A 27,457-nucleotide genomic window follows, 5' to 3' on the forward strand; every position below is an offset into this window, starting at 1 on the left:
AAGAGATGGTTGGATGGGCACTTAAAGTGTTGTAACCTGCAGGGTTACAGACCTAGAGCTGGTAATTGGGATTAGACTGGATAACCTCTTGTTGGCCGGTGCAGATATAATGGTAAGTACTGCAGGGAATCGAATACAGCCAGGGTGATTTCCTGGACTAGTTTCGATCGCCTGGATGGGTCGGAGAGGAATTTTTGCAGATTTCTTTCCCCTAAATTGGCCTGGGTTTTTATCTCTCCCAGGAGATCACATGGCTCCGGTTGGGGTGGACTGGTTGGGCTGGGTGCTCTTTACCTTTCCGCCATTGTTCATAGGTTTATATGTAACCTTCAGGGCTGCTGACCGAGGGCCATGTGGCTCTTTGTCAGCCGGAGCGGACATGATGGGCCGAAATGGCCTCCTCCTGCGCTGTAAATTTCTATGTTTCTATAGTGCTTCCCAAAGCACTTTACAGGTAATGAAGTACTTTTGGAGTGTAGTCACTGTTGTAATGTGGGAAATGTTTTAAACCTGTGTGAATGCACAATGCCTTAAAATTCATTAAAAGTAACGTTCAATCTTTTCTGCGAAAAAAATGGCAAAAAAAATAATCATAAAACGTGATATTTAACGGGAGCTAATTCCTATAAGGTCACTATAATTTTCTCAGTGTGAAACTGTCACAGAATTCTATGAATGTTTATTAACATAGCTTTAACAGGCCTTAACCAGCAAAGGTTTGTTACTAATTTCAATCTTTTTTGAGAGGGAGGTTAAAAAATACTGAATACTGTAGAAAAGGAAACAAATGATGTTTTCAGTTAATCCTCTGGTTTTCTGCCAATTATAGCATGTGTCTCTGGCTGTTGTAGCCACTAAACAACTAGAATATAGCCTTCCATATTGAAATATATTACTCTGTGGTGCAGTATGTTGATTCACCAACATGCTATGCCTCGACTGTAACAACAATTATTGCAACATTGAGTTATGTGGTGTGAACAGGATACCCAATAGAAAGCAGCGGAATTAGGACATACTAAATGTGGTGCATTGGTGACTTTATCACTTGCAAGTTTTCAGACCTACCTCACTTACGGAATATGTTCCAGAGAGGTGATTCCACAATCTGACACTCTAGCAAGAAGCAGTGCTCACATGAGGTACATTTCAGGATACTGCAGGCACACAGCATGTAATGTGCGGCCTGTAAGCACCTCTCCCTATTGGGAACACAGAATCACCCTTATATTTTATAGCTTCCGACTGAATATCTTATATCTTATTTATAGTGAGTTTCAGGCATTATTTCACTCATCATAACACATTTTAAGAACTTCTAATAGGAGCAGGAATAGGCCATACAGCCCATTGAGCCTGCTCCGCCATTCAACACGATCATGGTTGAACTTTTACATCAACTCTACTTTCCTGCCTTATCCCCATATCTCTTGATTCTCTTTTTGCTCACAGAATTTGTGAGTCATAGTTATTTCCTAGGGTGAAACAACAGTCATAACCCATCACCACCAGTGATCTATTCTCTAGTTTATCCACTGGTCCATATCACTTCAGATTGTAAATGCAACAATGTTATTATGCTTATACATTATATACACTTACACAGCCATGTGAACGCATGGCACTAGGCAGATTCCCTATTATTTCCCAAGAATCTTGTTCAGGGTCATATTTCTCAACACTCTGCAGGTAAATTCCCTTAGAATAAGAATATCCACCTGTAACATAAATACAGCCATTCATCACCAATGCACCACATTCCATCCGTCTTTCATTCATTTGGGCTATCTGTTTCCATTCGTTCTTTTCGGCATCATAACAATCGGCGATAGTTGTTTGGCCACCAACAAGGTAAATCTTGTTGTATAAAGCCACGGAACACAGCCCATACTCTAGGAAAAAAAAAGCAACATGTGAGTTATAAATATTTGTCAATAAAAGCTATGTCCATTTACCGATAATTATTTCAAATATCTTCTGACTGACTCTCAAACCTCTGAAGTTTATGGCATTTAGTTTTCAAACCTGCTGCTATTAAACAGATTGCAACAGGCTCATATTGTATTAAAGGTTCCAATCTTTGTCCAATTTGCTTTTGTTTAGAATGTTTTTGTTTTCTGAAACATAAACCTAATAATGACTAAAAGAAGTTTAAGATCAAATTGTATTTCAGGGGTATTCAAAAAACATCTATAACTAGTGTTACACCATTGTGTGATTAATCCTGTCTTCCTGTGTGTCAATAGCTGACCATGGGGTGCACTAATATTTTTTAAGGGCCGCAATGTTTTGCTCGAAGCCACTTTTATGACACAAGACAAAGGACACAAATCCCAGGAGCCTTATTTTCAAAAGAGTGAAGATCTCTGTGCCGGCAGTGGAGACAAGTTCAATGCACATGGCTGAGATGATGGAGAAGTGGGAGGAGTCCATTAAATGCATCTGGAACACATTACAGGAAGTTTCTCATCATATACAGAACACTCTGGAGAGAGTGATAGTTCAGGAGGTTTCTGCAGCAACAAGGCGCTAGGAGTAGGTACTACGGATATGATTTCTGGAGCTACCAATAGATGTCTTGAAGCTTGATGTCACACTTAAAAATCCTATATAAGACCTGATTGGGACTATTTGGTCTATAATAACACTGGCCGGTAGCACCTCAGAGCCTGTGCCCTATACCATAAGAACATAAGAAATAGGAGCAGGAATAGGCCAAACGGCCCCTTGGGCCTGCTCCGCCATTCAATAAGATCATGGCTGATCTGATCTTGGCCGCAACTTCACTTTCCTGCCTGTTCCCCATAACCCTTGGCTCCCCTAAAGTTCAAGAATCTGTCTATCTCAGCCTTGAATATATTCAATGACTCAGCTTCCACAGCTCTCCAGGGTAGAGAATTCCAAAGATTCATGAATCTCTGAGAAAAGAAATTCTGCCTTAAATGGGAAACCCCTTATTCTGAAACTATGCCCCCTAGTTCTAGATTCCCCCCTGAGGGGAATATCCTCTCAGCATCTACCCTGTCAAGCCCCCTCAGAATCTTACATGTTTCAATCAGATCACTTCTCATTCTTCTAAACTCCAATGAGTACAGGCCCAACCTGCTCAACCTTCCCTCATAAGTCAACCCCTTCATCTCAGGAATCAACCGAGTGAACCTTCTCTGAACTGCCTCCAACGCTAGTATATCATAACAACATATGGCCTACTCCTGCTCCTATTTGTTAAGTTCTTATGGTCTAGGGCACAGGCTCTGAGGTGCTGATGGCCAGTGTTATTGTAGACCAAATAGTCTCAATCAGGTCTTAGAAATCCAAGTCATTAATACAGATTGTAAATAGTTGAGGCCCCAGCGATGATCCCTATGGCACCCACTTGTTACAGTTTGCCAACCTGAAAATTATCCATTTATCCTGACTCGCTGTATTCTGTTAGTTAGCTAATTCTCTATCAATGCTAATATATTACCCTCAACACTATGAGCTCTTATCTTGTGTAGTAACCTTTTATGTGGCACCTTATCGAATGCCTTTTGGAAATCCAAATACACTATATCTACTGGTTCCCCTTTATCCACCCTGCTCATTAAATCCTCACATAACTCGAATAAATTTGTCAAACTTATTATAACTCATACCAGTGGGCTGCAAAGTGTTGTCACAGATGTCACTGTCTCTCCAGACAATGGCATTGAGGCTCCCTCCAATGTCTGCACAGATATGGACCTGGTACCACTTGACACTGCAAGAGAAAGGCTGCTCGAAAGTGGTCCCTCTGGGAGGGCTGCTTCACTGAGATGGTCACCTGTGGTTTATAATGCTGCAGGAAAATCATTCCCACTGCCCATCGTGCATCTTTACCTCATTCAGGAATCATCTTATAGCTGAACAAGAGCCAGAGCAAGCAACTTGAAAGGAAATTCCAGCTCCTTGTCTAAGTCAAGTGAGATGACCCACTATTGTAAAGAAGCACAGTCTGCTTCCTTTGGTATCATAATGCAAAGATAAGTTGTACAAATTGAATGAAGTGAATTTGATTATAACTGTTGCACAGTATGTTTACTTGGTGTGAAATAAAGCAGCTTAGTATTTTGTATCAAGCCTCGTCTCACCACGTATTTGCTTGGTCTACCTTCCAAAAGATTGAAACAGCATTCATGTGAAAAGCATGATCTTTCAGTCTAGATCACAAGAGATGCTTTTTGTTACATTCCTTGGTTGCACTATTGTACAAGTCGATATATAGCAGTGTGAGGCAACTCCCATAAAAAGTAGTACGCCCAAGACTGTTTATGGGAGCAACTGATGCTACTGTGCCCCAGAAAGTATCTAAGGCAGGTTCACATTTGAAGAAGTACTAAAAGAACAATCTTTGATAGACTAAACCACTTTTTCTTGTCCTTGACTACTTTTATACAGGTATGCTTAAGCAGAAGGTAGATAAGAGACATTTTAACTTTATTGGTGGGTAAAAAAAGAAAAACCTTTTCTGCTGCTAATGAGATAGCCTGAATGTATATTTGCATAAATCTTTTAAGATTGCTGGTGCTATATTGAAGGTTTTATCCAAGTTATATTTATGTTTGAAATATTCCTATCAATAAAAGATTTCAAAAAATTATGTATTACTTCTCTAAGGATAATGGTTTTATGGCAACAGAGAAATTTTACAGATATGATATGTGATATGTGATACTTAAAATCTCTTCACTTACACATATGCTAAAGGTAAACCGAACTGAGATCAAGCTTATTCCCTTCAAAGAAATTGCACTTATCTCTGATTTTTACAAACATTTGATACTTCTGCTGGAAGGAAAGTTTCCTGACATAGATCTTTATAATAAATACAATTGTAGCCATTTGTACTTGCTTAATTGAATTTCCATTTTAAATCAACCAGTTCTATAGTCCAGTTTCTTCCTCTATATTTGCAATTATGATAAGTTTGTTTTATTGCAATTTAATTTATTGAGAGTCCTGCTTATATGCAAGTGTAGTGTGAAGAAATAACTACAGCCTTAATGTAACTGTGAGTGTATCACTTACATAGAATTTACAACACAGAAGCAGGCCATTCGGTCCAACTGGTCTATGCCGGTGTTTACCCTACTTCATCTAACCCTATCAGCATATCCTTCTATTCCTTTCTCCCATGTATTTATCTAGTTTTCCCTTAAATGCATCTAGCAAGTTCTACATTATAATAACTCTCTGGGTAAAGAAGTTTCTCCTGAATACCTTATTGGATTTATTAGTGACTATCTTATATTTATAATCCCTAGTTTTAGATACCCCTAACTTGCCTGGCTTGGTCACAGAGCAATCGAGCCGAAGCTCACAACAAAGGCCACTACAGTTGGACAGAAACATGACAGGAAGAAAACAATCTTAGAGCATGGTGCAATATATTGGCCTGGATTTTACAGTAAAAGTAATGGTGAGGCTATTAACGCTCAGTGTTATTAAAGAGTAAATGAGACAACAACTTCCAACGACTGCACATGCGCAGTTAAACACAGAAATCAGGAAGTGGCTATCCAAGTTGCCCTGCTCCTCCAGAAGCATCACTATAAAAGTATCTCACAGGGAGACTTGTCATTCAAATACATGGAACAGCATGAAGTTGCGGTAGAAATAATGAAACATAGAAAATAGGTGCAGGAGTAGGCCATTCGGCCCTTCGAGCCTGCACCACCATTTGATAAGATCATGGCTGATCAGTACCCCTTTCCTGCTTTCTCGCCATACCCCTTGATCCCCTTAGTCATAAGGGCCATATCTAACTCCCTCTTGAATATATCCAATGAACTGGCATCAACAACTCTCTGCGGCAGGGAATTCCACAGGTTAACAACTCTGAGTGAAGAAGTTTCACCTCATCTCAGTCCGAAATGGCCTACCCCTTATCCTAAGACTGTGTCCCCTGGTTCTAGACTTCCCCAACATCAGGAACAATCTACCCGCATCTAACCAATCCCCTCTCATCCTTCTAAACTCCAATGTATAAAGGCCCAGTTGATCCAGTCTCTCCTCCTATGTCAGTACAGCCATCCCAGGAATCAGTCTGGTGAACCTTCGCTGCACGCCCTCAATAGCAAGAACGTCCTTCCTCAGATTAGGAGACCAAAACTGAACACAATATTCCAGGTGAGGCCTCACCAAGGCCCTGTACAACTGCAGTAAGACCTCCCTGCTCCTATACTCAAATTCCCTCGCTTTGAAGGCCAACATACCATTTGCCCTCTTTACGGCCTGCTGTACCTGTATGCCAACTTTCAATGACTGATGAACCATGACACCCAGGTCTCGTTGCATCTTCCCTTTTCCTAATCTGCCACCATTCAAATAATATTCTGTCTTCGCGTTTTTGCCCCCAAAGTGGATAACCTCACATTTATCCACATTATACTGCATCTGCCATGCATTTGCCCACTCACCTAACCTGTCTAACTCACCCTGCAGCCTCTTAGCGTCCCCATCACAGCTCACACCGCCACCCAGTTTAGTGTCATCTGCAAACTTGGAAATATTACACTCAATTCCTTCATCCAAATCATTGATGTATATTGTAAAGAGCTGGGGTCCCAGCACTGAGCCCTGCGGCACTCCACTAGTTACAGCCTGCCATTCTGAAAAGGACCCGTTTATCCCGACTCTCTGCTTCCTGTCTGCCAACCAGTTCTCTAACTACATCAGTATATTACCCCCAATATCACGTGTTTTGATTTTGCACATCAATCTCTTGTGTGGGACCTTGTCAAAAGCCTTTTGAAAGTCCAAATACACCACATCCACTGGTTCTCCCTTGTCCACTCTACTCGGTACATCCTCAAAAAATTCCACAAGATTTGTCAAGCATGATTTCCCCTTCATAAATCCATGCTGACTTGGACCGAACCTGTCACTGCTTTCCAAATGCTCTGCTATTTCATCGTTAATAATTGATTCCAACATTTTCCCCACCACTGAAGTCAGGCTAACCGGTCTATAATTACACGCTTTCTCTCTCCCTCCTTTTTTTAAACGTGGTGTTACATTAGCTACCCTCCAGTCCATAGGAACTGATCCCGAGTCGCTAGACTGTTGGAAAATGACCACCAATGCATCCACTATATCTAGGGCCACTTCCTTAAGTAATCTGGGATGCAGGCTATCAGGCCCCGGGGATTTATCAGCCTTCAATCCCATTAATTTCCCTAACACAATTTCCTGACTAATAAGGATATCCTTCAGTTCCTCCTTCTCACTAGACCCTCTGTCCCCTAGAATTTCCAGAAGGCTATTTGTGTCTTCCTTCGTGAAGACAGAACCAAAGTATTTGTTCAACTGGTCTGCCATTTCTTTGTTCCTCATTATAAATTCACCTGAATCCGACTGCAAGGGACCTACGTTTGTCTTCACTAATCTTTATCTCTTTGCATATCTATAGAAGCTTTTGCAGTCAGTTTTTATGTTCCCGGCAAGCTTCTTCTCGTACTCTATTTTACCCCTCTTAATTAAACCCTTTGTCCTCCTCTGCTGAATTCTAAATTTCTTCCAGTCCTCAGGTTTTCTGCTTTTTCTGGCCTATTTATATGCCTCTTCCTTGGATTTAACACTCTCCTTAATTTCCCTTGTCAGCCACAACTGTTTACTATATACAATATACATAGATGATCTGGAAGAGGAGACAGAGTGTAGTGTAACAAAATTTGCAGATGACACAAAGATTAGTGGGAAAGCGGGTTGTGTAGAGGACACAGAGAGGCTGCAAAGAGATTTAGATAGGTTAAGCGAATGGGCTACGGTTTGGCAGATGGAATACAATGTCGGAAAATGTGAGGTCATCCACCTTGGAAAAAAAAACAGTAAAAGGGAATATTATTTGAATGGGGAGAAATTACAACATGCTGCGGTGCAGAGGGACCTGGGGGTCCTTGTGCATGAATCCCAAAAAGTTAATTTGCAGGTGCAGTAGGTAATCAGGAAGGCGAATGGAATGTTGGCCTTCATTGCGAGAGGGATGGAGTACAAAAGCAGGGAGGTCCTGCTGCAACTGTACAGGGTATTGGTGAGGCCGCACCTGGAGTACTGTCTGCAGTTTTGGTCACCTTCCTTAAGGAAGGATATACTAGCCTTGGAGGGGGTACAGAGACGATTCACTAGGCTGATTCCGGAGATGAGGGGGTTACCTTATGATGATAGATTGAGTAGACTGGGTCTTTACTCGTTGGAGTTCAGAAGGATGAGGGGTGATCTTACAGAAACATTTAAAATAATGAAAGGGATAGACAAGATAGAGGCAGAGAGGTGGTTTCCACTGGTCAGGGAGACTAGAACTAGGGGGCACAGCCTCAAAATACGGGGGAGACAATTTAAAACCGAGTTGAGAAGGAATTTCTTCTCCCAGAAGGTTGTGAATCTGTGGAATTCTCTGCCCAAGGAAGCAGTTGAGGCTAGCTCATTGAATGAATTCAAATCACAGATAGATAGATTTTTAACCAATAAGGGAATTAAGGGTTATGGGGAGCGGGCGGGTAAGTGGAGCTGAGTCCACGGCCAGGTCAGCCATGATCTTTTTGAATGGCAGAGCAGGCTCGAGGGGCTAGATGGCCTACTCTTGTTCCTAATTCTTATGTTCTTATGATGTTCTAGCCACGGTTGAGCCACCTTCCCCCTTTTATTTTTACTCCAGACAGGGATGTACAATTGCTGAAGTTCATCCATGTGATCTTTAAATGTTTGCCATTGCCTATCCACCGTCAACCCTTTAAGTATCATTCGCCAGTCTATTCTAGCCAATTCACGCCTCAAACCATCAAAGTTACCTTTCCTAAAGTTCAGGACCCTAGTTTCTGAATTAACTGTGTCACTCTCCATCTTAATAAAGAATTCTACCATGTTAATAAAGAATTCTACCATGTTATGGTCATTCTTCCCCAAGAGGTCTCGCACAACAAGATTGCTAATTAGTCCTTTCTCATTACGCATCACCCAGTCTAGGATGGCCAGCTCCCAGGTTGGTTCCTCGACATATTGGTCTAGAAAACCATCCCTAATACACTCCAGGAAATCCTCCTCCACCGCATTGCTACCAGTTTGGTTAGCCCAATCAATATGTAGATTAAAGTCACCCATGATAACTGCTGCACCTTTATTGCATGCATCCCTAATTTCTTGTTTGATGCTGTCCCCAACCTTACTACTACTGTTTGGTGGTCTGTCCACAACTCTCACTAGTGTTTTCTGCCCCTTGGTATTCCGCAGCTCCACCCATACCGATTCCACATCATCCAAGCTAATGTCCTTTCTTACTATTGCATTAATTTCCTCTTTAACCAGCAATGCCACCCCACCTCCTTTTCCTTTCTGTCTATCCTTCCTAAATGTTGAATACCCCTGGATGTTGAGTTCCCAGCCTTGGTCACCCTGGAGCCATGTCTCCGTGATGCCAATTACATCATACCCGTTAACTGCTATCTGTGCAGTTAATTCGTCCACCTTATTCTGAATACTCCTCGCATTGAGGCACCGAGCCTTCAGGCTTGTCTTTCTAACACACTTTGCCCCTTTAGAATTTTGCTGTAATGTGGCCCTTTTTGTTTTTTGCCTTAGGTTTCTCTGCCCTCCACTTTTACTTTCCTTCTTTCTATCTTTTGCTTCTGTCCCCATTCTACTTCCCTCTGTCTCCCTTCTACTTCCCTGTCTCCCTTCTACTTCCCTCTGTCTCCCTTCATAGGTTCCCATCCCCTTGACATATTAGTTTAACTCCTCCCCAACCGCACTAGCAAACACTCCCCCAGGACATTGGTTCTGGTCCTGCCCAGGTGCAACTTTTTCTTTTTGTCCCTTTTATCTCTCAATCCCATCTTTATTTCACTTTCTGTACATGGTTTGGCATTGAATTAACTATTCTAATATAACTTACACTTACTGGTTTCGACTCTGCATGCCTCAGTAAGGATTCTTCAATGTGATTGGTTAAGGAGACACACTGTTGCTTTCCCTGTTCATACTGATTACTGCAAATTCCAGTGCAAAAACCCATAGAAAGTCTGTGTGCAAGTGTAAGTGCAACTAATGGCTAGCGTCATTTGTTTGCCGCTGACCGCAAAATCCAGGTCATTATGTGCAGCAGAAAATGCAAAACCAATAAAAAGTTTTATTATTTTCAGTTTATTAAAAATGCTGTAATATACCTGGGTGTGGAGTAATGGTGACTATTGTCCATTCATTAAGATCCGATCTGTAGCTCTGAATTTTATCATAAGTGGAGCTTCCTCGGTAACCATGGTGACCCCCTGTTACATAGACGACATCCCGGAGGACGCAAGCTGTTGCATTTCCAACCCCTATTCATCAGATTTTTATTAGTAACAGTAACAGGCAGAACAAAAACTTCGCTGAGGGAATACTAATTCCAACATCATATATAAGCTACATTTTAAGTTATGCTCCACTAATTTAATTGGTTTTAAACTGAAATAAGCCTTAGGTATCATTATACTCAAAACATAGAGACCTCTTCTACCATTTACTTAAATTAAAATCTAAATTCTAGCATCATTCTTAAAGATACATGGAACCTGATTTTACATTCTGTTGACTTCAATAGAGCATAAAAATCAGCCAGTTTATAAAACAGGTGGCCCACCTGAAAAAGCCCTGTTCCTGCCCGGTGGCTCTGGTTTAAATTGTGACTATTGTGTCAGAGCCTCATCTAAATTTAGTGATAAACAATATAGGGGTTAAATCTACTTGATTACTTGCAGTGAAATTTGTTACATACCTTTTAGCATGTTTACAATCGGAATCCATTTCTTTTTCAGAGGATCATAAAACTCTGCATCTTGTGCTGGAGCCCCACCTCTGTAACCGCCCATCACATAGACACATCCATGCATCACTACTGAGCAGTGATAGTAACGAGCGTTCAACATTGAGCTTCCTTCTGTCCAGTTATCCATTTCTGAATTATAAATCCACGTTGTGTCCAGGGCCTCCAGGTTATCTGAACTGTAACCACCTGTTACATAAATGTTTGGCCCCAAAACAGAAACACTGTAACTTTCCCTTGTGTGATCGGGCATCTGTGAACCCTGTGTCCATAAATCAATCGATGGATTCCAAATGTGGATCTCTGAAAGTGGATGCCAATAATAACCACCAATTATATACATTGTGCCTGTTGATTTTTTGCAAGGCAGTGAATTCATGTTATCACTTTCATTCAGTTTCAGAACATGGCATTTTAAAGAGTGCATCTTAATATCACTGGTGAGAAGACGCTGCCCATTCAACTCAAGTGCTGTTCTGAGATATAATTCATCCAAATCAACTTTAATGTATTTTAACAATTCCTTCAAACATTCAATTCTATTATTCACGTCGTATGCAATCCACTTAATAATGGCTTCCAGAAGTATGTCTTCTTTCCACACATTAAGGTTGTCCCTGGACAGAATGAAGAAGAGTTTGTCCTTGCTGATGTCTAAAAATTCATCCTGTCTTGAAACCTCTTCAAACCTCGAGAGGATCATCCTTCGAGACTCTTTCTCTAAATCAGTACAAACATGGAATTCTCCAAAAGAATGCATTCCTAGACAATTGTCAACATCTAGATGCCTGGCCAGAAAATTTTCACATGCCTTTTTAACAGATATGAACTGTAGGAGATCTGCAGTCTCTAACAGGCTTTGGACATTTGCTTCTGTTATTAACACCTCTGATGTGTAGACATATCTTACAAGGGCATCCAAGATGTTGTGATCGATATTAGGAAGTTTAATAATCCTGGTGGCTCTTTCCCGCATATCTGCTGTGAACATTATTTTGAAATAAGTACTGCATGCTGCCAGAGCGACTTTGTGACAGTGAAATAACTGTCCTGAGAAACATTCCAAAGTAACGTCTGTGAATAATTCATTCTGATAGAACTCTTTAAAAGCATCAAGGAATTCAGCAGAATGATTTGTATCCTTAAATTTATAGGTATATTGTTCATGCTCCTTCACAGCCATATCTGTAAAAATAATAAAATGTAATATTGTCATCCTCATATATGATTTGCTTTGTGTCAGTTGTGGCTCAGTGGTAGCACTCTCGCCTCTGAGTCAGACAGTCGTGGATTCAAGTCCCACTCCAGAGACTTGAGCACAAAGATCGAAGTTGACACTCCAGTACTGAGGGAGTACTGCACTATCGGAGGTGCCGTCTTTTGAATGAGATGCCTGCCCGCTCAGATAAACATATAAGATCCTATGGCACTATTTTGAAGAAGAGCAGAGGAGTTATCCCCAGTGCCAGACCAGTATTTATTCCTCAATCCACATCACTAAAAAACAGATGATCTGGTCATTATCACACTGCTGTTTTTGAGAGCTTGCTGTGTGCAAATTGGCTACCCCGTTTCCTGCATTACAACAGTGACTACACATCAAAACGCACTTAATTAACTGTAAAGCACTTTGGGACATCCTGAGGTCAAAAGGCGCTATATAAATGCAAGTTTTCTTTCTTTCTTTGACAATTTTTAGTGAACAGATTTAGTCAGTTCATATTTCATCTGCAAAGTGTTGGGAAAAAGTAATCAATAGTGCCATTAAGTGACACATACTCACCAATAGCATGCTCACTAATGCTCAGTCCAGGTTCCACCTGAATCACTTGGCCCCAGACCTTGTCACAGCCTTGATCCAGGCATGGACCCAAACTGATTTCCAGACGAAAGGTGAGAGTAACTGCCTTCAACATCAAGGTAGCATTTCACCAAGTATGGCATTAAGGAGCCCTAATAAAAATTAGTGTGATGGTAGGTGGTGGGGGGGATGGGACAATAAATAGAAAAACCCTAAGTGGCTAGAATCATACTGAACAAGGAAGATGGCTATAGTTGTCAGAGGCCAATCGTCATACCCCGGACTTCATTAATGACCTTCCCTCTGTAATAAGTTGGGAAGATTTTATAGTGTTCAGCTCCATTCACAACTCTTTCAATAATGAAGAACTCTATACCAGCCGACAGCAGAACCCAGAAAACATCCAGAATTGGACTAATACGTGGCTGATGACTTCACTACGTGCACACAAGCTACCTAAACACAGAACTAATTAGATGTCAGGGTGCTTTTCTTTCACCAGAGGATTGTTGACATTCGGAGTAGGTTGATGGCTCATGTAGAGGATGCAGATTCCTTGCAAACATTCAAAGGGGAGTTGGACAAGTTCCTGGAGAAAGCTGATATCACTACATACAAAAGGTTGATGGAATGTACTTCATAGCAATTGTTATCTCATAGAACTGATTATTAATTGCCTCCGGGGACCTGTGAGGAATCTCCAAGAATAATTTATTCCTCCTCAATTAGCCTAGAGGTTATTTTATCTGTTTTTTTTGCCTCTCCCAGGAGATTACATGACTGCTGGTGGGTGGGGAGTATTGCTTAGTTGCAACATGGCTGAATGGGACAGACCCGACCTTTACTCCCATCCTTTTCTTTCCACCTGCAATCAACTTTCTATCAAAGTGGCCACATTCCCCTTAATTCCATATTCCATTAACTTTGGCATACGTCTCTCATGTGGAGAGATGATTTTTCAAATAGCATCCAAAACAGGTGCAACATCAGTAGAACAGCTGCTCTAACCACCAATTTCTTTGTGCCAGTGGGAGGCCTCAAAACATTGAGGCCCCAATCTCATTAAGATGCCACTGGTGAGCTGCAGGCACCAAGCGCTACTGCTGCTTGGCCAACTCCTATGCTAATAGGTCAGGTCTGGAGAAGTGGAAAACAATGATGGGGGATGGGGCTTGTACAGGCTGGCATGCACTCCTATTCTTCCTGGGCTCACCTCACAAAAATTAAAAGCTATAAGGACCATTGGTTTGGCTGCTCAATGCCTGCAATATTTGCATCTGAAAATTGCAATTGAGATACTACAACTGATGCAGTATCCCAATGTGCATATTTAGCCAGCCTCCCACCTGTTTTTTGTGGGTGGCCTGCTCGTCTTTTATAGGCCCAGTATTGGTTCAGACCATTTTTTATTATAACTGCAGGTTCCAACCACTGAACTCCAAGTGATACAATTTTTTTGTAGCAGTTGAGTCGAGACCACTCTGAAGAAGTAGCAAAAAAGCTATTAAAACAACTTGGTTTCGGAGGTGGAAAAAAAAAAATCACACTTGTGCAGGATGGTATGTTGCCTCCCTGGTGCAGGGATCAAGGATGTCTCGGAGCGGCTGCAGGACATTTTGGAAGGGGAGGGTGAACAGCCAGTTGTCGTGGTGCATATAACTACCAACGATGTAGGTAAAAAACAAGATGAGGTCCTTCAAGCTGTTTGCTAGTGCTGTTGGCGAGGGATTAAACAAATATGGCAGGGAGACAGAGGGAAGTAGAATGGGGACAGAAGCAAAAGATAGAAAGAAGGAAAGTAAAAGTGGAGGGCAGAGAAACCTAAGGCAAAAATCAAAAAGGGCCACATTACAGCAAAATTCTAAAGGGGCAAAGTGTGTTAAAAAGACAAGCCTGAAGGTTCTGTGCCTCAATGCGAGGAGTATTCGGAATAAGGTGGACGAATTAACTGCACAGGCAGTTATTAACAAATATGATATCATTGGCATTACGGAGACATGGCTCCAGGGTGATCAAGGCTGGGAACTCAACATCCAGGGGTATTCAACATTCAGGAAAGATAGACAGAAAGGAAAAGGAGGTGGGGTGGCGTTGCTGGTTAAAGAGGAAATTAATGCATTAGTAAGGAAGGACATTAGCTTGGATGATGTGGAATCTGTATGGGTAGAGCTGCGGAACACCAAAGGGCAGAAAACGCTAGTGGGAGTTGTGTACAGACGACCAAACAGTAGTAGTAAGGTTGGGGACAGCATCAAACAAGAAATTAGGGATGCATGCAATAAGGGTACAGCAGTTATCATGGGCGTCTTTAATCTACATAAAGATTGGGCTAACCAAATTGGTAGCAATACAGTGGAGGAGGATTTCCTGGAATGTATTCGGGATGGTTTTCTAGACCAATAAGTCGAGGAATCACCTAGAGGGCTGGCCATCCTAGACTGGGTGATGTGTAATGAGAAAGGATTAATTAGCAATCTTGTTGTGCGAGGCCCCTTGGGAAAGAGTGACCATAATATGGTAGAATTCTTTATTAAGATGGAGAGTGACACAGTTAATTCAGCGACTAGGGTCCTGAACTTAGGGAAAGGTAACTTCGATGGTATGAGACGTGAACAGGCTAGAACAGACTGGTGAATGATACTTAAAGGGTTGACGATGGATAGGCAATGGCAAACATTTAAAGATCACATGGATGAACTTCAACAATTGTACATCCCGGTCTGGAGTAAAAATAAAATGGGGAAGGTGGCTCAACCGTGGCTAACAAGGGAAAATAAAGGATAGTGTTAAATCCAAGGAAGAGGCATATAAATAGGCCAAAAAAAGCAGCAAACCTGAGGACTGGAAGAAATGTAGAATTCAGCAGAGGAGGACAAAGGGTTTAATTAGGATGGGGAAAATAGAGCATGAGAGGAAGCGTGCTGGGAACATAAAAACTGACTGCAAAAGCTTCTATAGATATGTGAAGAGAAAAAGATTAGTGAAGCCAAACGTAAGTCCCTTGCAGTCAGATTCAGGTGAATTTATAATGGGGAACAAAGAAATGGCAGACCAATTGAACAAATACTTTGGTTCTGTCTTCAGGAAGGAAGACACAAATAACCTTCCGGAAATACTAGGGAACAGAGGGTCTAGTGAGAAGGAGGAATTGAAGGAAATCCTTATTAGTCAGGAAATTGTGTTAGGGAAATTGATGGGATTGAAGGCTGATAAATCCCCAGGACTTGATAGTCTGCATTCCAGAGTACTTAAGGAAGTGGCCCCAGAAATATTGGATGCATTTGGTGATCATTTTCCAGCAGTCTATCGACTTTGGATCAGTTCCTATAGATTGGAGGGTAGCTAATGTAACACCATTTTTTAAGAAAGGAGGTAGAAAGAAAACAGGGAATTATAGACCGGTTAGTCTGACATCAGTTGTGGGGAAAATTTTGGAATCAATTATTAAAGATGAAATTACAGCGCATTTGGAAAGCAGTGACAGGATCGGTCCAAGTCAGCATGGATTTATGAAAGGGAAATCATGCTTGACAAATCTTCTAGAATTTTTTGAGAATGTAACTAGTAGAGTGGACAAGGGAGAACCAGTGGATGTGGTGTATTTGGACTTTCGAAAGGCTTTTGACAAGGTCCCACACAAGAGATTGGTGTGCAAAATTAAAGCACATGGTTATTGGGGGTAATGTATTGACTTTGATAGAAAACTTGTTGGCAGGCAGGAAGCAGAGAGTCGGGATAAACGGATCCTTTTCAGAATGGCAGGCAGTGACTAGTGGGGTGCCGCAGGGCTCAGTGCTGGGACCCCAGTTATTTACAATATACATCAATGATTTTGATGAAGGAATTGAGTGTAATATCTCCAAGTTTGCAGATGACACTCAGCTGGGTGGCGGTGTGAGCTGCGAGGAGGATGCTAAGAGGCTGCAGGGTGACTTGGACAGATTAGGTGAGTGGGCAAATTCATGGCAGATGCAGTATAATGTGGATAATTGTGAGGTTATCCACTTTGGTGGCAATAACACGAGGGCAGAATATTATCTGAATGGCGGCAGATTAGGAAAAGGGAAGGTGCAACAAGACCTGGGTGTCATGGTACATCAGTCATTGATAGTTGGCATGTAGGCACAGTAGGTGGTGAAGAAGGCAAATGGTATGTTGGCCTTCATAGCTCGGGGATTTGCGTATAGGAGCAGGGAGGTCTTACTGCAGTTGTGCAGGGCCTTGGTGAGGCCTCACCTGGAATATTGTGTTCAGTTTTGGTCTCCTAATCTGAGGAAGGACGTTCTTGCTATTGAGGGAGTGCAGCTTAGGTTCACCAGAGTGATTTCCGGGATGGCAGGACTGACATATGAGGAGAGACTGGATCGACTGGGCCTGTATTCACTGGAGTTTAGAAGAATGAGAGGGGATCTCATACAAACATATAAAATTTTGACAGGACTGGACAGGTTAGATGCAAGAAGAATGTTCCCAATGTTGGGGAAGTCCAGAATCAGGGGACACAGTCTAAGGATAAGGGGTAAGCCATTTAGGACTGAGATGAGGAGAAACTTCTTCACTCAGAGTTGTTAACCTGTGGAATTCTCTGCGGTAGAGAGTTGTTGATGCCAGTTCGTTGGATATATTCAAGAGGGAGTTAGATACGGCCCTTACGGCTAAAGGGATTAAGGGGTATGGAGAGAAAGCAAGAAAGGGGTACTGAGGTGGATGATCAGCCACGATCTTATTGAATGGTGGTGCAGACTCGAAGGGCCGAATGGCCGACTCCTGCACCTATTTTCTAATAAGTGTGCATTTTTGATGTTGGGATTAAGGCACATTGCTGGGGTAAAGCAAAGAGCTATATGTCGCATCTAATTCTGCAATGTGTGATTGTGGAATGCTTGATGCTGAGACTGGAGCTTTCAAATTTCCTGAGTCAGGCTAATTATAAAATGTCAGCCAAGCTCCAGATATATAAACTGCCTCTGATTGGGGGCAGGAAATTATGTGATACGGCATGATTTTAAGCATGATTTAAATGGGTAAATATTGAGATTATCGATGTTTGGAAAACTAGCAAGTTTTTATTGAAAGAATGTTCGGAAGGAGTGGAGCAGGCCACAGAATGGACCTGCCCTCCAATGGGATTTTGTTGAGGAAATGGAGCAGAGGAACATAAAAACATAAGTACATAAGAACATAAGAATTAGGAACAGGAGTAGGCCATCTAGCCCCTTGAGCCTGCTCCGCCATTCAACAAGATCATGGCTGATCTGGCCGTGGACTCAGCTCCACTTACCCGCCCGCTCCCCATAACCCTTAATTCCCTTATTGGTTAAAAATCTATCTATCTGTGATTTGAATACATTCAATGAGCTAACCTCAACTGCTTCATTGGGTAAGAATTCCACAGATTCACAACCCTCTGGGAGAAGAAATTCCTTCTCAGCTTGGTTTTAAATTGGCTCCCCTGTATTTTGAGGCTTTGCCCCCTAGTTCTAGTCTCCCCGACCAGTGGAAACCACCTCTCTGCCTCTATCTTGTCTATCCCTTTCATTATTTTAAATGTTTCTATAAGATCATCACTCATCCTTCTGAACTCCAACGAGTAAATATTCTGAAGGCCAACTCTGAGGGAATGGGAGGAAGTGGCCACACATGGAAACAGTACAAGAAACAATTCATTGATCTCACCAGCACAGACAAGATGGGAAAACCTTCCATGGCTTTACATTAATGCTTGCGATCCCCCATGGTGCTCATACTGCAGTCATAGAGTAACAGATATCTCTTATCCTTGACAGCACTATTATTTTATTCTTGACAGCACTGGTAATGGGTCACAGAGAATTGATACAAAGGATCAGTCCTGCCACTGAGATTAAGAGCATCTTCATACAGTTTCACCAAGGTGATGAACCATAATAGAAAAGAGAGATGTTTGGAGGGCAGGTGAGAGCGCAAATCCAGCATGACTGAGCTCCACCCAACTTCGCCATCACAAAATGTACCTTTGCGTGTCCAAAATGAAAAACTGTTTCGTTCTCCGGCAATGTCTGCCTTTTAACTTTGATAAGGGCAACAGCTTTATCGTCAAATAAATCAAATGCTGGTCAGTTATAGCTTGGACAATTATTCTTAATTTTCAGCACAATAGCCAGTCTGAATTAACAACCAAAGATTAAATTTGGCCGCAAGCAGTGGCGTTATCATAGAAAGCTTGACTATTTTGGATGCTGCTTAAAATATTTTTAAATTCTTATATATTTGGGTAATAAGGTAGTTTAAAGAACAGGTACTATCGAAAGGTCTCAATTATGCGATCTTATCGGGTATCCACTGTAAACATGCTTTCTGTATTGACGAGCTTCGTTAGTGCCAAGAACTTCTGAAGATACTACATGTTCCTACCATAATTGTCTCTGTTGCTAAATATATGCCGTTATATCCAATTGCATTGGCCATTTCTGGTTTCATCGATACTATTGGTTACAGCTTCGCTGGTTTCCTGAATGTTCGGATTAGAAATCTAACATATTAATTATTTTATTTTCCAAAAATAATAATTTCAGTTCAGAAGCATAATTGTAGCTATTGTCCGGACAACAACCAGAATCAGCAGTTTATAAATAGCCACAAAGCTGGCAATGCACATATATCAAGGCATGTAGTTATGGATCGATCTTCAAAACACAGCATCCATACATCGGAAGCAACAATTAAACATACCTTTTTCGTACAGATTGATTATTTTCGCCACCAACGCAGCGAGAATTTTTCAGAAGCTATTGTTTGTCGACATTTCCCTGACCGAGTGGGGTACACGAAATGGCAGCGAAAACGCTGGGTGACAGATGGGGTCTATTTAATCCTGTGAACTCGAGGGCTCCACTCCTATTTTGGAATGGTGTACAGTTGAGCTGATCAGCTGCCACAGTTCACTGAGAGCAGACACCACCTCCTGTCAAGCTAAAAATATTCAAAAGATCTCCAGGGACAGATCTGCAATTAGAACTGAGAGAGCTTGACGGAGCATTATAAAGATGTCTTTAACCGGATAAAATGCACCTGACAATGTGCTGCGAAGTCCAGTTTGTTACATAGCACCCTGTTAGATTTTCTGCAAAGTCTAGACTGATGACATGGAACTTGAGTTGATTTTTACAAACAGCATTGTGGAGTTTACTGGTGACACGCTTTTCGAAGACTCTTATCCCTCTGGGTGTTTTCATTATGTCTGGTTCTTGGAATCATATTACAACAATCGATTGTCAATTTTCTAACAGACCCGGGGCAGTAAATGTGTGTTACTCCAGTTTGTTGGATAGCAAAATAAATTTCTCAGTGACTGGCGGGGAATATATTCAGGAATAAGTTCGGCTGAAGTAATATTTTTGGATATATATGAATATTTGGGGAGAACCCCTTGGCAGCAATGCTCACAACCATTGCCATGGCAACTGCAAGAGGATCACAGCAAGGTTAGATAGATTTCTTTAAGAGATAACAACTGCCTATTTTTGTTTCGCCCCGCGTATTTCTCAGTCCACATGTTTGTTTGTTGATGTAGCCAATGTGGTGTAAACGTGTGTTCCACAAACTGTAGTAAATATAATGAACCGTGTGAGCTCGTTGCCTTTGGATGAAATGAATCTGTGGCTTCTGGGAACAAAAAGCTGCTCCCGAGTTTCCTGGAGATAAAAGCCCCGCTAACCTGTACGAGAGGTAAAGGTCACAGAACAACATATTTAACCCGCCCTTAGCTTGTAATGCGGTTACATTTTTGAAGGGAAAGGGGGAGATTACTATATGAAAAATAAATACCAAATATTTCTGTTAAACATAGAAACATAGAAAATAGGTGCAGGAGCAGGCCATTCAGCCCTTCTAGCCTGCACCGCCATTCAATGAGTTCATGGCTGAACATGAAACTTCAGTACCCCCTTCCTGCTTTCTCGCCATAACCCTTGATCCCCCGAGTAGTAAGGACTTCATCTAACTCCCTTTTGAATATATTTAGTGAATTGGCCTCAACTACTTTCTGTGGTAGAGAATTCCACAGGTTCACCACTCTCTGGGTGAAGAAGTTTCTCCTCATCTCGGTCCTAAATGGCTTACCCCTTATCCTCAGACTGTGACCCCTGGTTCTGGACCTCCCCAACATTGGGAACATTCTTTCTGCATCTAACCTGTCTAAACCCGTCAGAATTTTAAACGTTTCTATGAGGTCCCCTCTCATTCTTCTGAACTCCAGTGAATACAAGCCCAATTGATCCAATCTTTCTTGATAGGTCAGTCCCGCCATCCCGGGAATCAGTCTGGTGAACCTTCGCTGCACTCCCTCAATAGCAAGAATGTCCTTCCTCAAGTTAGGAGACCAAAACTGTACACAATACTCCAGGTGTGGCCTCACCAAGGCCCTGTACAACTGTAGCAACACCTCCCTGCCCCTGTATTCAAATCCCCTCGCTATGAAGGCCAACATGCCATTTGCTTTCTTAACCGCCTGCTGTACCTGCATGCCAACCTTCAATGACTGATGTACCATGACACCCAGGTCTCGTTGCACCTTCCCTTTTCCTAATCTGTCACCATTCAGATAATAGTCTGTCTCTCTGTTTTTACCACCAAAGTGGATAACCTCACATTTATCCACATTATACTTCATCTGCCATGCATTTGCCCACTCACCTAACCTATCCAAGTCACTCTGCAGCCTAATAGCATCCTCCTCGCAGCTCACACTGCCACCCAACTTAGTATCATCCGCAAATTTGGAGATACTGCATTTAATCCCCTCGTCTAAATCATTAATGTACAATGTAAACAGCTGGGGCCCCAGCACAGAACCTTGCGGCACTCCACTAGTCACTGCCTGCCATTCTGAAAAGTACCCGTTTACTCCTACTCTTTGCTTCCTGTCTGACAACCAGTTCTCAATCCACGTCAGCACACTACCCCCAATCCCATGTGCTTTAACTTTGCACATTAATCTCTTGTGTGGGACCTTGTCGAAAGCCTTCTGAAAGTCCAAATATACCACATCAACTGGTTCTCCTTTGTCCACTTTACTGGAAACATCCTCAAAAAATTCCAGAAGATTTGTCAAGCATGATTTCCCTTTCACAAATCCATGCTGACTTCGACCTATCATGTCACCATTTTCCAGATGCACTGCTATGACATCCTTAATAATTGATTCCATCATTTTACCCACTACTGAGGTCAGGCTGACCGGTCTATAATTCCCTGTTTTCTCTCTCCCTCCTTTTTTAAAAAGTGGGGTTACATTGGCTACCCTCCACTCCATAGGAACTGATCCAGAGTCAATGGAATGTTGGAAAATGACTGTCAATGCATCCGCTATTTCCAAGGCCACCTCCTTAAGTACTCTAGGATGCAGGCCATCAGGCCCTGGGGATTTATCGGCCTTCAATCCCATCAATTTCCCCAACACAATTTCCCGACTAATAAGGATTTCCCTCAGTTCCTCTTCCTTACTAGACCCTCTGACCCCTTTTATATCCGGAAGGTTGTTTGTATCCTCCTTAGTGAATACCGAACCAAAGTACTTGTTCAATTGATCCGCCATTTCTTTGTTCCCCGTTATGACTTCCCCTGATTCTGACTGCAGGGGACCTACGTTTGTCTTCACCAACCTTTTTCTCTTTACATACCTATAGAAACTTTTGCAATCCGCCTTAATGTTCCCTGCAAGCTTCTTCTCGTACTCCATTTTCCCTGTCCTAATCAAACCCTTTGTCCTCCTCTGCTGAGTTCTAAATTTCTCCCAGTCCCCAGGTTCGCTGCTATTTCTGGCCAATTTGTATGCCACTTCCTTGGCTTTAATACTATCCCTGATTTCCCTAGATAGCCACGGTTGAGCCACCTTCCCCTTTTTATTTTTACGCCAGACAGGAATGTACAATTGTTGTACTTCATCCATGCGGTCTCTAAATGTCTGCCATTGCCCATCCACAGTCAACCCCCTAAGTATCATTCGCCAATCTATCCTAGCCAATTCACGCCTCATACCTTCAAAGTTACCCTTCTTTAAGTTCTGGACCATGGTCTCTGAAATTACTGTTTCATTCTCCATCCTAATGCAGAATTCCACCATATTATGGTCACTCTTCCCCAAGGGGCCTCGCACAATGAGATTGCTAATTAATCCTCTCTCATTACACAACACCCAGTCTAAGATGGCCTCCCCCCTAGTTGGTTCCTCAACATATTGGTCTAGAAAACCATCCCTTATGCACTCCAGGAAATCCTCCTCCACCGTATTGCTTCCAGTTTGGCTAGCCCAATCTATGTGCATATTAAAGTCACCCATTATAACTGCTACACCTTTATTGCATGCACCCCTAATTTCCTGTTTGATGCCCTCCCCAACATCCCTACTACTGTTTGGAGGTCTGTACACAACTCCTACTAACGTTTTTTGCCCTTTGGTGTTCTGCAGCTCTACCCATATAGATTCCACATCATCCAAGCTAATGTCTTTCCTAACTATTGCATTAATCTCCTCTTTAACCAGCAATGCTACCCCACCTCCTTTTCCTTTTATTCTATCCTTCCTGAATGTTGAATACCCCTGAATGTTGAGTTCCCAGCCCTGATCATCCTGGAGCCACGTCTCCGTAATCCCAATCACATCATATTTGTTAACATCTATTTGCACAATTAATTCATCCACCTTATTGCGGATACTCCTTGCATTAAGACACAAAGCCTTCAGGCTTGTTTTATTAACACCCTTTGTCCTTTTAGAATTTTGCTGTACAGTGGCCCTTTTTGTTCTTTGCCTTGGGTTTCTCTGCCCTACACTTTTCCTCATCTCCTTTCTGTCTTTTGCTTTTGGCTCCTTTTTGTTTCCCTCTGTCTCCCTGCATTGGTTCCCATCCCCCTGCCATATTAGTTTAAATCCTCCCCAACAGCACTAGCAAACACTCCCCCTAGGACATTGGTTCCAGTCCTGCCCAGGTGCAGACCGTCCGGTTTGTACTGGTCCCACCTCCCCCAGAACCGGTCCCAATGCCCCAGGAATTTGAATCCCTCCCTGCTGCACCACTGCTCAAGCCACGTATTCATCTGCGCTATCCTGCGATTCCTACTCTGACTATCACGTGGCACTGGTAGCAATCCCGAGATTACTACTTTTGAGGTCCTACTTTTTAATTTAGCTCCTAGCTCCTTAAATTCGTTTCGTAGGACCTCATCCCTTTTTTTGCCTATGTCGTTGGTACCAATGTGCACCACGACAACTGGCTGTTCTCCCTCCCATTTCAGAATGTCCTGCACCCGCTCCGAGACATCCTTGACCCTTGCACCAGGGAGGCAACATACCATCCTGGAGTCTCGGTTGCGGCCGCAGAAACGCCTATCTATTCCCCTCACAATTGAATCCCCTATCACTATCGCTCTCCCACTCTTTTTCTTGCCCTCCTGTGCAGCAGAGCCAGCCACGGTGCCATTAAGTTATTTGACTTCGCTCAATATTTGCATATTTACCTTCGGTACTTTGCTTTGTTATATCAAACCTTTTGTCATTTAATCATTCCTACTTTCCACCCTTTCACAGACCTTCCCTTTTGTTCTTTCCTCCTATTCCCCTTTCCCTGTCTGCACATGCTTAAAATCTGTTACATCTTTAACTTTTTCTGGAGTGACTATTTGTACTCATCCTTCTGCGCCTGCGTCCTCCGGACTCCGCCCCCCCGGAACCGGAAGTGGAGCATCGCATTCGACCATGTCGGAGCCGGCCGCTGAGCTTCCGACCGAGCCGGGGAGAGAGAGAGAGAAGCGGCGGCGGGTCAGGGGACAGGGTTGGGGGGAGTGGAGAGAGAGAGACACACATGGCGGATGGGGAGAGGCAAGGGCGGGGGAATAAGAAATACACTGGTGGGGGGAGAGAGAGAGAGAGAGGAGAGACTGGGGGAGGGGGGAGGGGGGACCTGGGGAGGGTGGGGAGACACACACGGGGGGGGGGGGGGGAAAGGGATAACAGAGACACACATGGGGGGGGGTGCGAAGAGAGATACAGGAGAGAGACACACGGGGTGGGGGGGAGGAGAGAGACACACGGGGTGGGGGGGAGGAGAGAGAGAGACACGCGGGGGGGGGGGGAGACGCGGGGGGGGGGGAAGACGGGGAGAGAGAGAGACACGCGGGGGGGGGGGGGGGGAGAGACACGCCGGGGGGAGGGGAGAGACACACGGGGGAGGGGGAGGGGAGAGACACACGGGGGAGGGGGAGGGGAGAGAGAGACACGCGGGGGGGGGGGGAAGACGGGGAGAGAGAGAGACACGCGGGGGGGGGGGGAGAGACACGCCGGGGGGGGGGGAAGAGACACACGGGGGGGGAGGGGAGAGACACACGGGGGGGGGGGAGGGGAGAGACACACGGGGGAGGGGGAGGGGAGAGAGAGACACGGGGGGGAGAGGAGAGAGAGACACGGGGGGGGGGGGGGAGGGAGGGGAGAGAGACACGGGGGGGAAGGGGAGGGGAGAGAGACACGGGGGGAAGGGGGGGAGGGGAGAGAGGGAGAGAGACACACGGCGGGGAGTAGCGGGGGAGGGGGGGGGACGAGACGCAGGCCGGGAAGTTGAGGAAGACTTTTCTTGGAAAGCTCGGTATGTCAGGGACATCATTGGAGTGGATGAAATCCAGAAGTCATGACACTGTCACTATTCACTTCATACCCAATAAACCTGTCACTAATCCATGACTCACACAGTGCCCCATCTATGGCAGGGAGGGGGGGGGGAGGGGCAAGGTCATACTCACGCTGGGGTGATGGACTTCAGTTGGAACATGGTGGCTTTTGCTGAGTTGTTCGAGATCTGTCCTCCATGGCTTCAGAAGTTAGAATGGATCAAATTACAATTTTCAAAGTCAGTCAGAACTTGGGCTGGGCGGTTCCATTTACACATTCCAGAGAAACTTCAGGATGTGGCTTATCCTCCAAGGGGACAGATCAGCAATATGTCATGTGATAATGGAGAGCCAATCAGAGACATGGTGGCTATTATATTAGTACAAATAGTTGCATCCAATTTTTTCCTTTTCTGGGGGAAGATCATTGACTTGAAACACGAACTCTGTTTCTCTCTCCACAGATGCTGCGGAATCTGCCAGTATTTCCAGCATTTTCTGTTTTTATTGCAGAAACAGACCATTCGATCCAACTTGTCTATGCCCACAATTATACTCCAAAGGATCTCCTCTCACCCCTCTTCATATCAGCACATCCTTCTATTCCTGTCTCCCTCATGTGTTTATCTAGCTTCCTCTTAAATATGTGGAGCGGCCCGGCCCGGAAATCGGTGCGGACCTGGCCTGTAAGACCATCAGCACGCCGGGGCCATCAGAGGGAGCAGCGTGCAGCGGCATACCATTGCAGGAGGGAGACGGCTGCGAAGTCAGGTTGCTCATTGCAGTGCGAGTAGGCACAGCAGGAGGGGCGAAGAAGCAGCAAGAGTTTGTAGAAGTGACCGGGCCCAGGAGAGGCGAGGGTTCAGGGGCAGCACAGGCCAGCCCACACTGCTATATGTGTGCGCGCTCTGTGCAGCAGAGCTGGTCGCTAGTCATCTTGGGTAATCCTTGCCACTGGACCAAGACCTAGCTCTGTTAAGCCCGTGTGGTGGATGGTGTGCAACGGCCACCACACGTTAAAAAAATCCAAGCACAGGCATCTTCCACCCTCCAAGATGTAGTTCGGGACCTGGAATATTAGGTCCTTCATTGAAACACCTGTTAACCCATCCCTTTTTGCTGTGGAAGCAAGTCATCCTCGCTTCGAGGGACTGCCTATGATGAAATACATCTATGCTATTTGCCTCAACTACTCCTTCGGGTAGTGTGCTCCACATTCTTACCAATCTGGGTAAAGAGGTTTCTCTTGAATTCTCCATTGGATTTATTATCCATCCATTGGATGGACTATCTTATATTTATGACCTCTAGTTTTGGACACCCCTACAAGTGGAAACATTTTCTCTTTGTCTACCCTATCAAAGCCTTTCATTATCTTAACAACCTCTAACAGGTCACCCCAGCCTTCTCTTTTCTAGAAAAAGAGCCCAACCTGCTAGTCTTTCTTGACAAGTATATCTTCTCAGTTCTGCTATCATTTTAGTGAATCTTTTTTGCACCTTCGCCAATTCCTCTATATCCTTTCTTTATAATATGGAGTCCAAAACTGCACAATATTCCAAGGTTCTGTAAAAGTTGAACATAACTTCTCTGCTTTTCAATTCTATCCCTCTAGAAATAAGCTGCTGTGCTTAGTTTGCCTTTTTATGGCCTTATTAACCTGTATCGCTACTTTTAGTGATTCCTTCATCTATGTCATTAATAACCATAGTGAAAAGCTGAAGTCCCAGTACAGATCCCTGGTGAACACTACTGGTCACATCCTGCCAATCAGAGAACATTTCCTTTATCCCTGCACGCTATCTCATATCTCCCAACCAATTACTAACCCATGTCACAATGGGGAACTTTGTAACTAGAATTTATGAAGATTATAGGAACACAAGTGAAATTATATAGAGCAAGAGTTTAAGGATTTAATGTGTCTCTACAAAATTTAGCATCTGATTGCTTTAAGCTTTGGTTTCAGTTGGTTGATATTTCAGACTGACTTGTGCTGAGACCTGTCCATTAGTACATTGAACAATTTTCTTTACAACAACTTTCATTTATATAGCACCTTCAACATAGTAAAATGCCCCAAGACATTTCACAGCATCTTAAAGGAGGAAAGAGGTGTAAAATTAGGGATGCGCAAGAGGTCAGAATTGGAGGAGCGCAGATATCTCGGACAGTTGTGGGGCTGGAGGAAGTTAGAG

At 43.4% G+C, this 27,457-nt stretch overlaps 2 protein-coding genes across 4 annotated transcripts in view; both read right to left on the minus strand.

Moving 5' to 3' along the window:
* The window catches only part of ssb (small RNA binding exonuclease protection factor La), a 59,913-nt gene extending 40,499 nt beyond the window's left edge, over positions 1-19,414 (minus strand). Inside the window, exon 1 of the mRNA XM_070875689.1 lies at positions 19,332-19,414. The gene's annotated coding sequence lies outside the window, so the exon portion shown is untranslated. The remainder of the gene's footprint in view (positions 1-19,331) is intronic.
* On the minus strand, positions 1,210-25,450 carry klhl23 (kelch-like family member 23). Of its 3 annotated transcripts, none has more exons than XM_070875686.1 (4): positions 25,392-25,450; positions 10,772-12,004; positions 10,182-10,334; positions 1,210-1,892 (listed from the first exon to the last, which is right to left on the minus strand). In XM_070875686.1, exons 2-4 carry the CDS (start codon positions 12,000-12,002, stop codon positions 1,582-1,584), a joined length of 1,695 nt encoding a protein of 564 aa, XP_070731787.1. In that variant the 5' UTR covers positions 12,003-12,004; positions 25,392-25,450; the 3' UTR covers positions 1,210-1,581. The 3 variants fall into 3 exon arrangements, with proteins under 3 accessions (XP_070731787.1, XP_070731786.1, XP_070731785.1); XM_070875685.1 differs by lacking the exon at positions 25,392-25,450 and adding an exon at positions 24,117-24,199; XM_070875684.1 differs by lacking the exon at positions 25,392-25,450 and adding an exon at positions 19,332-19,419.
* Positions 25,451-27,457: the final 2,007 nt, after the last annotated feature.

The sequence above is a fragment of the Pristiophorus japonicus genome, chromosome 3, assembly GCF_044704955.1.
Source record: "Pristiophorus japonicus isolate sPriJap1 chromosome 3, sPriJap1.hap1, whole genome shotgun sequence".
Taxonomy (NCBI): domain Eukaryota; kingdom Metazoa; phylum Chordata; class Chondrichthyes; family Pristiophoridae; genus Pristiophorus; species Pristiophorus japonicus.

Coding starts and splice junctions, on each gene's coding strand:
- klhl23 (XM_070875686.1), bottom strand. CDS start 12,002: ATGGCTGTGAAGGAGCATGAACAATATACCTATAAATTTAAGGATACA. Junction 10,335..10,771: donor GATTGTAAACATGCTAAAAG/GTATGTAACAAA, acceptor TCTGATGAATAG/GGGTTGGAAATGCAACAGCT. Junction 1,893..10,181: donor CACCATTACTCCACACCCAG/GTATATTACAGC, acceptor TTTTTTTCCTAG/AGTATGGGCTGTGTTCCGTG.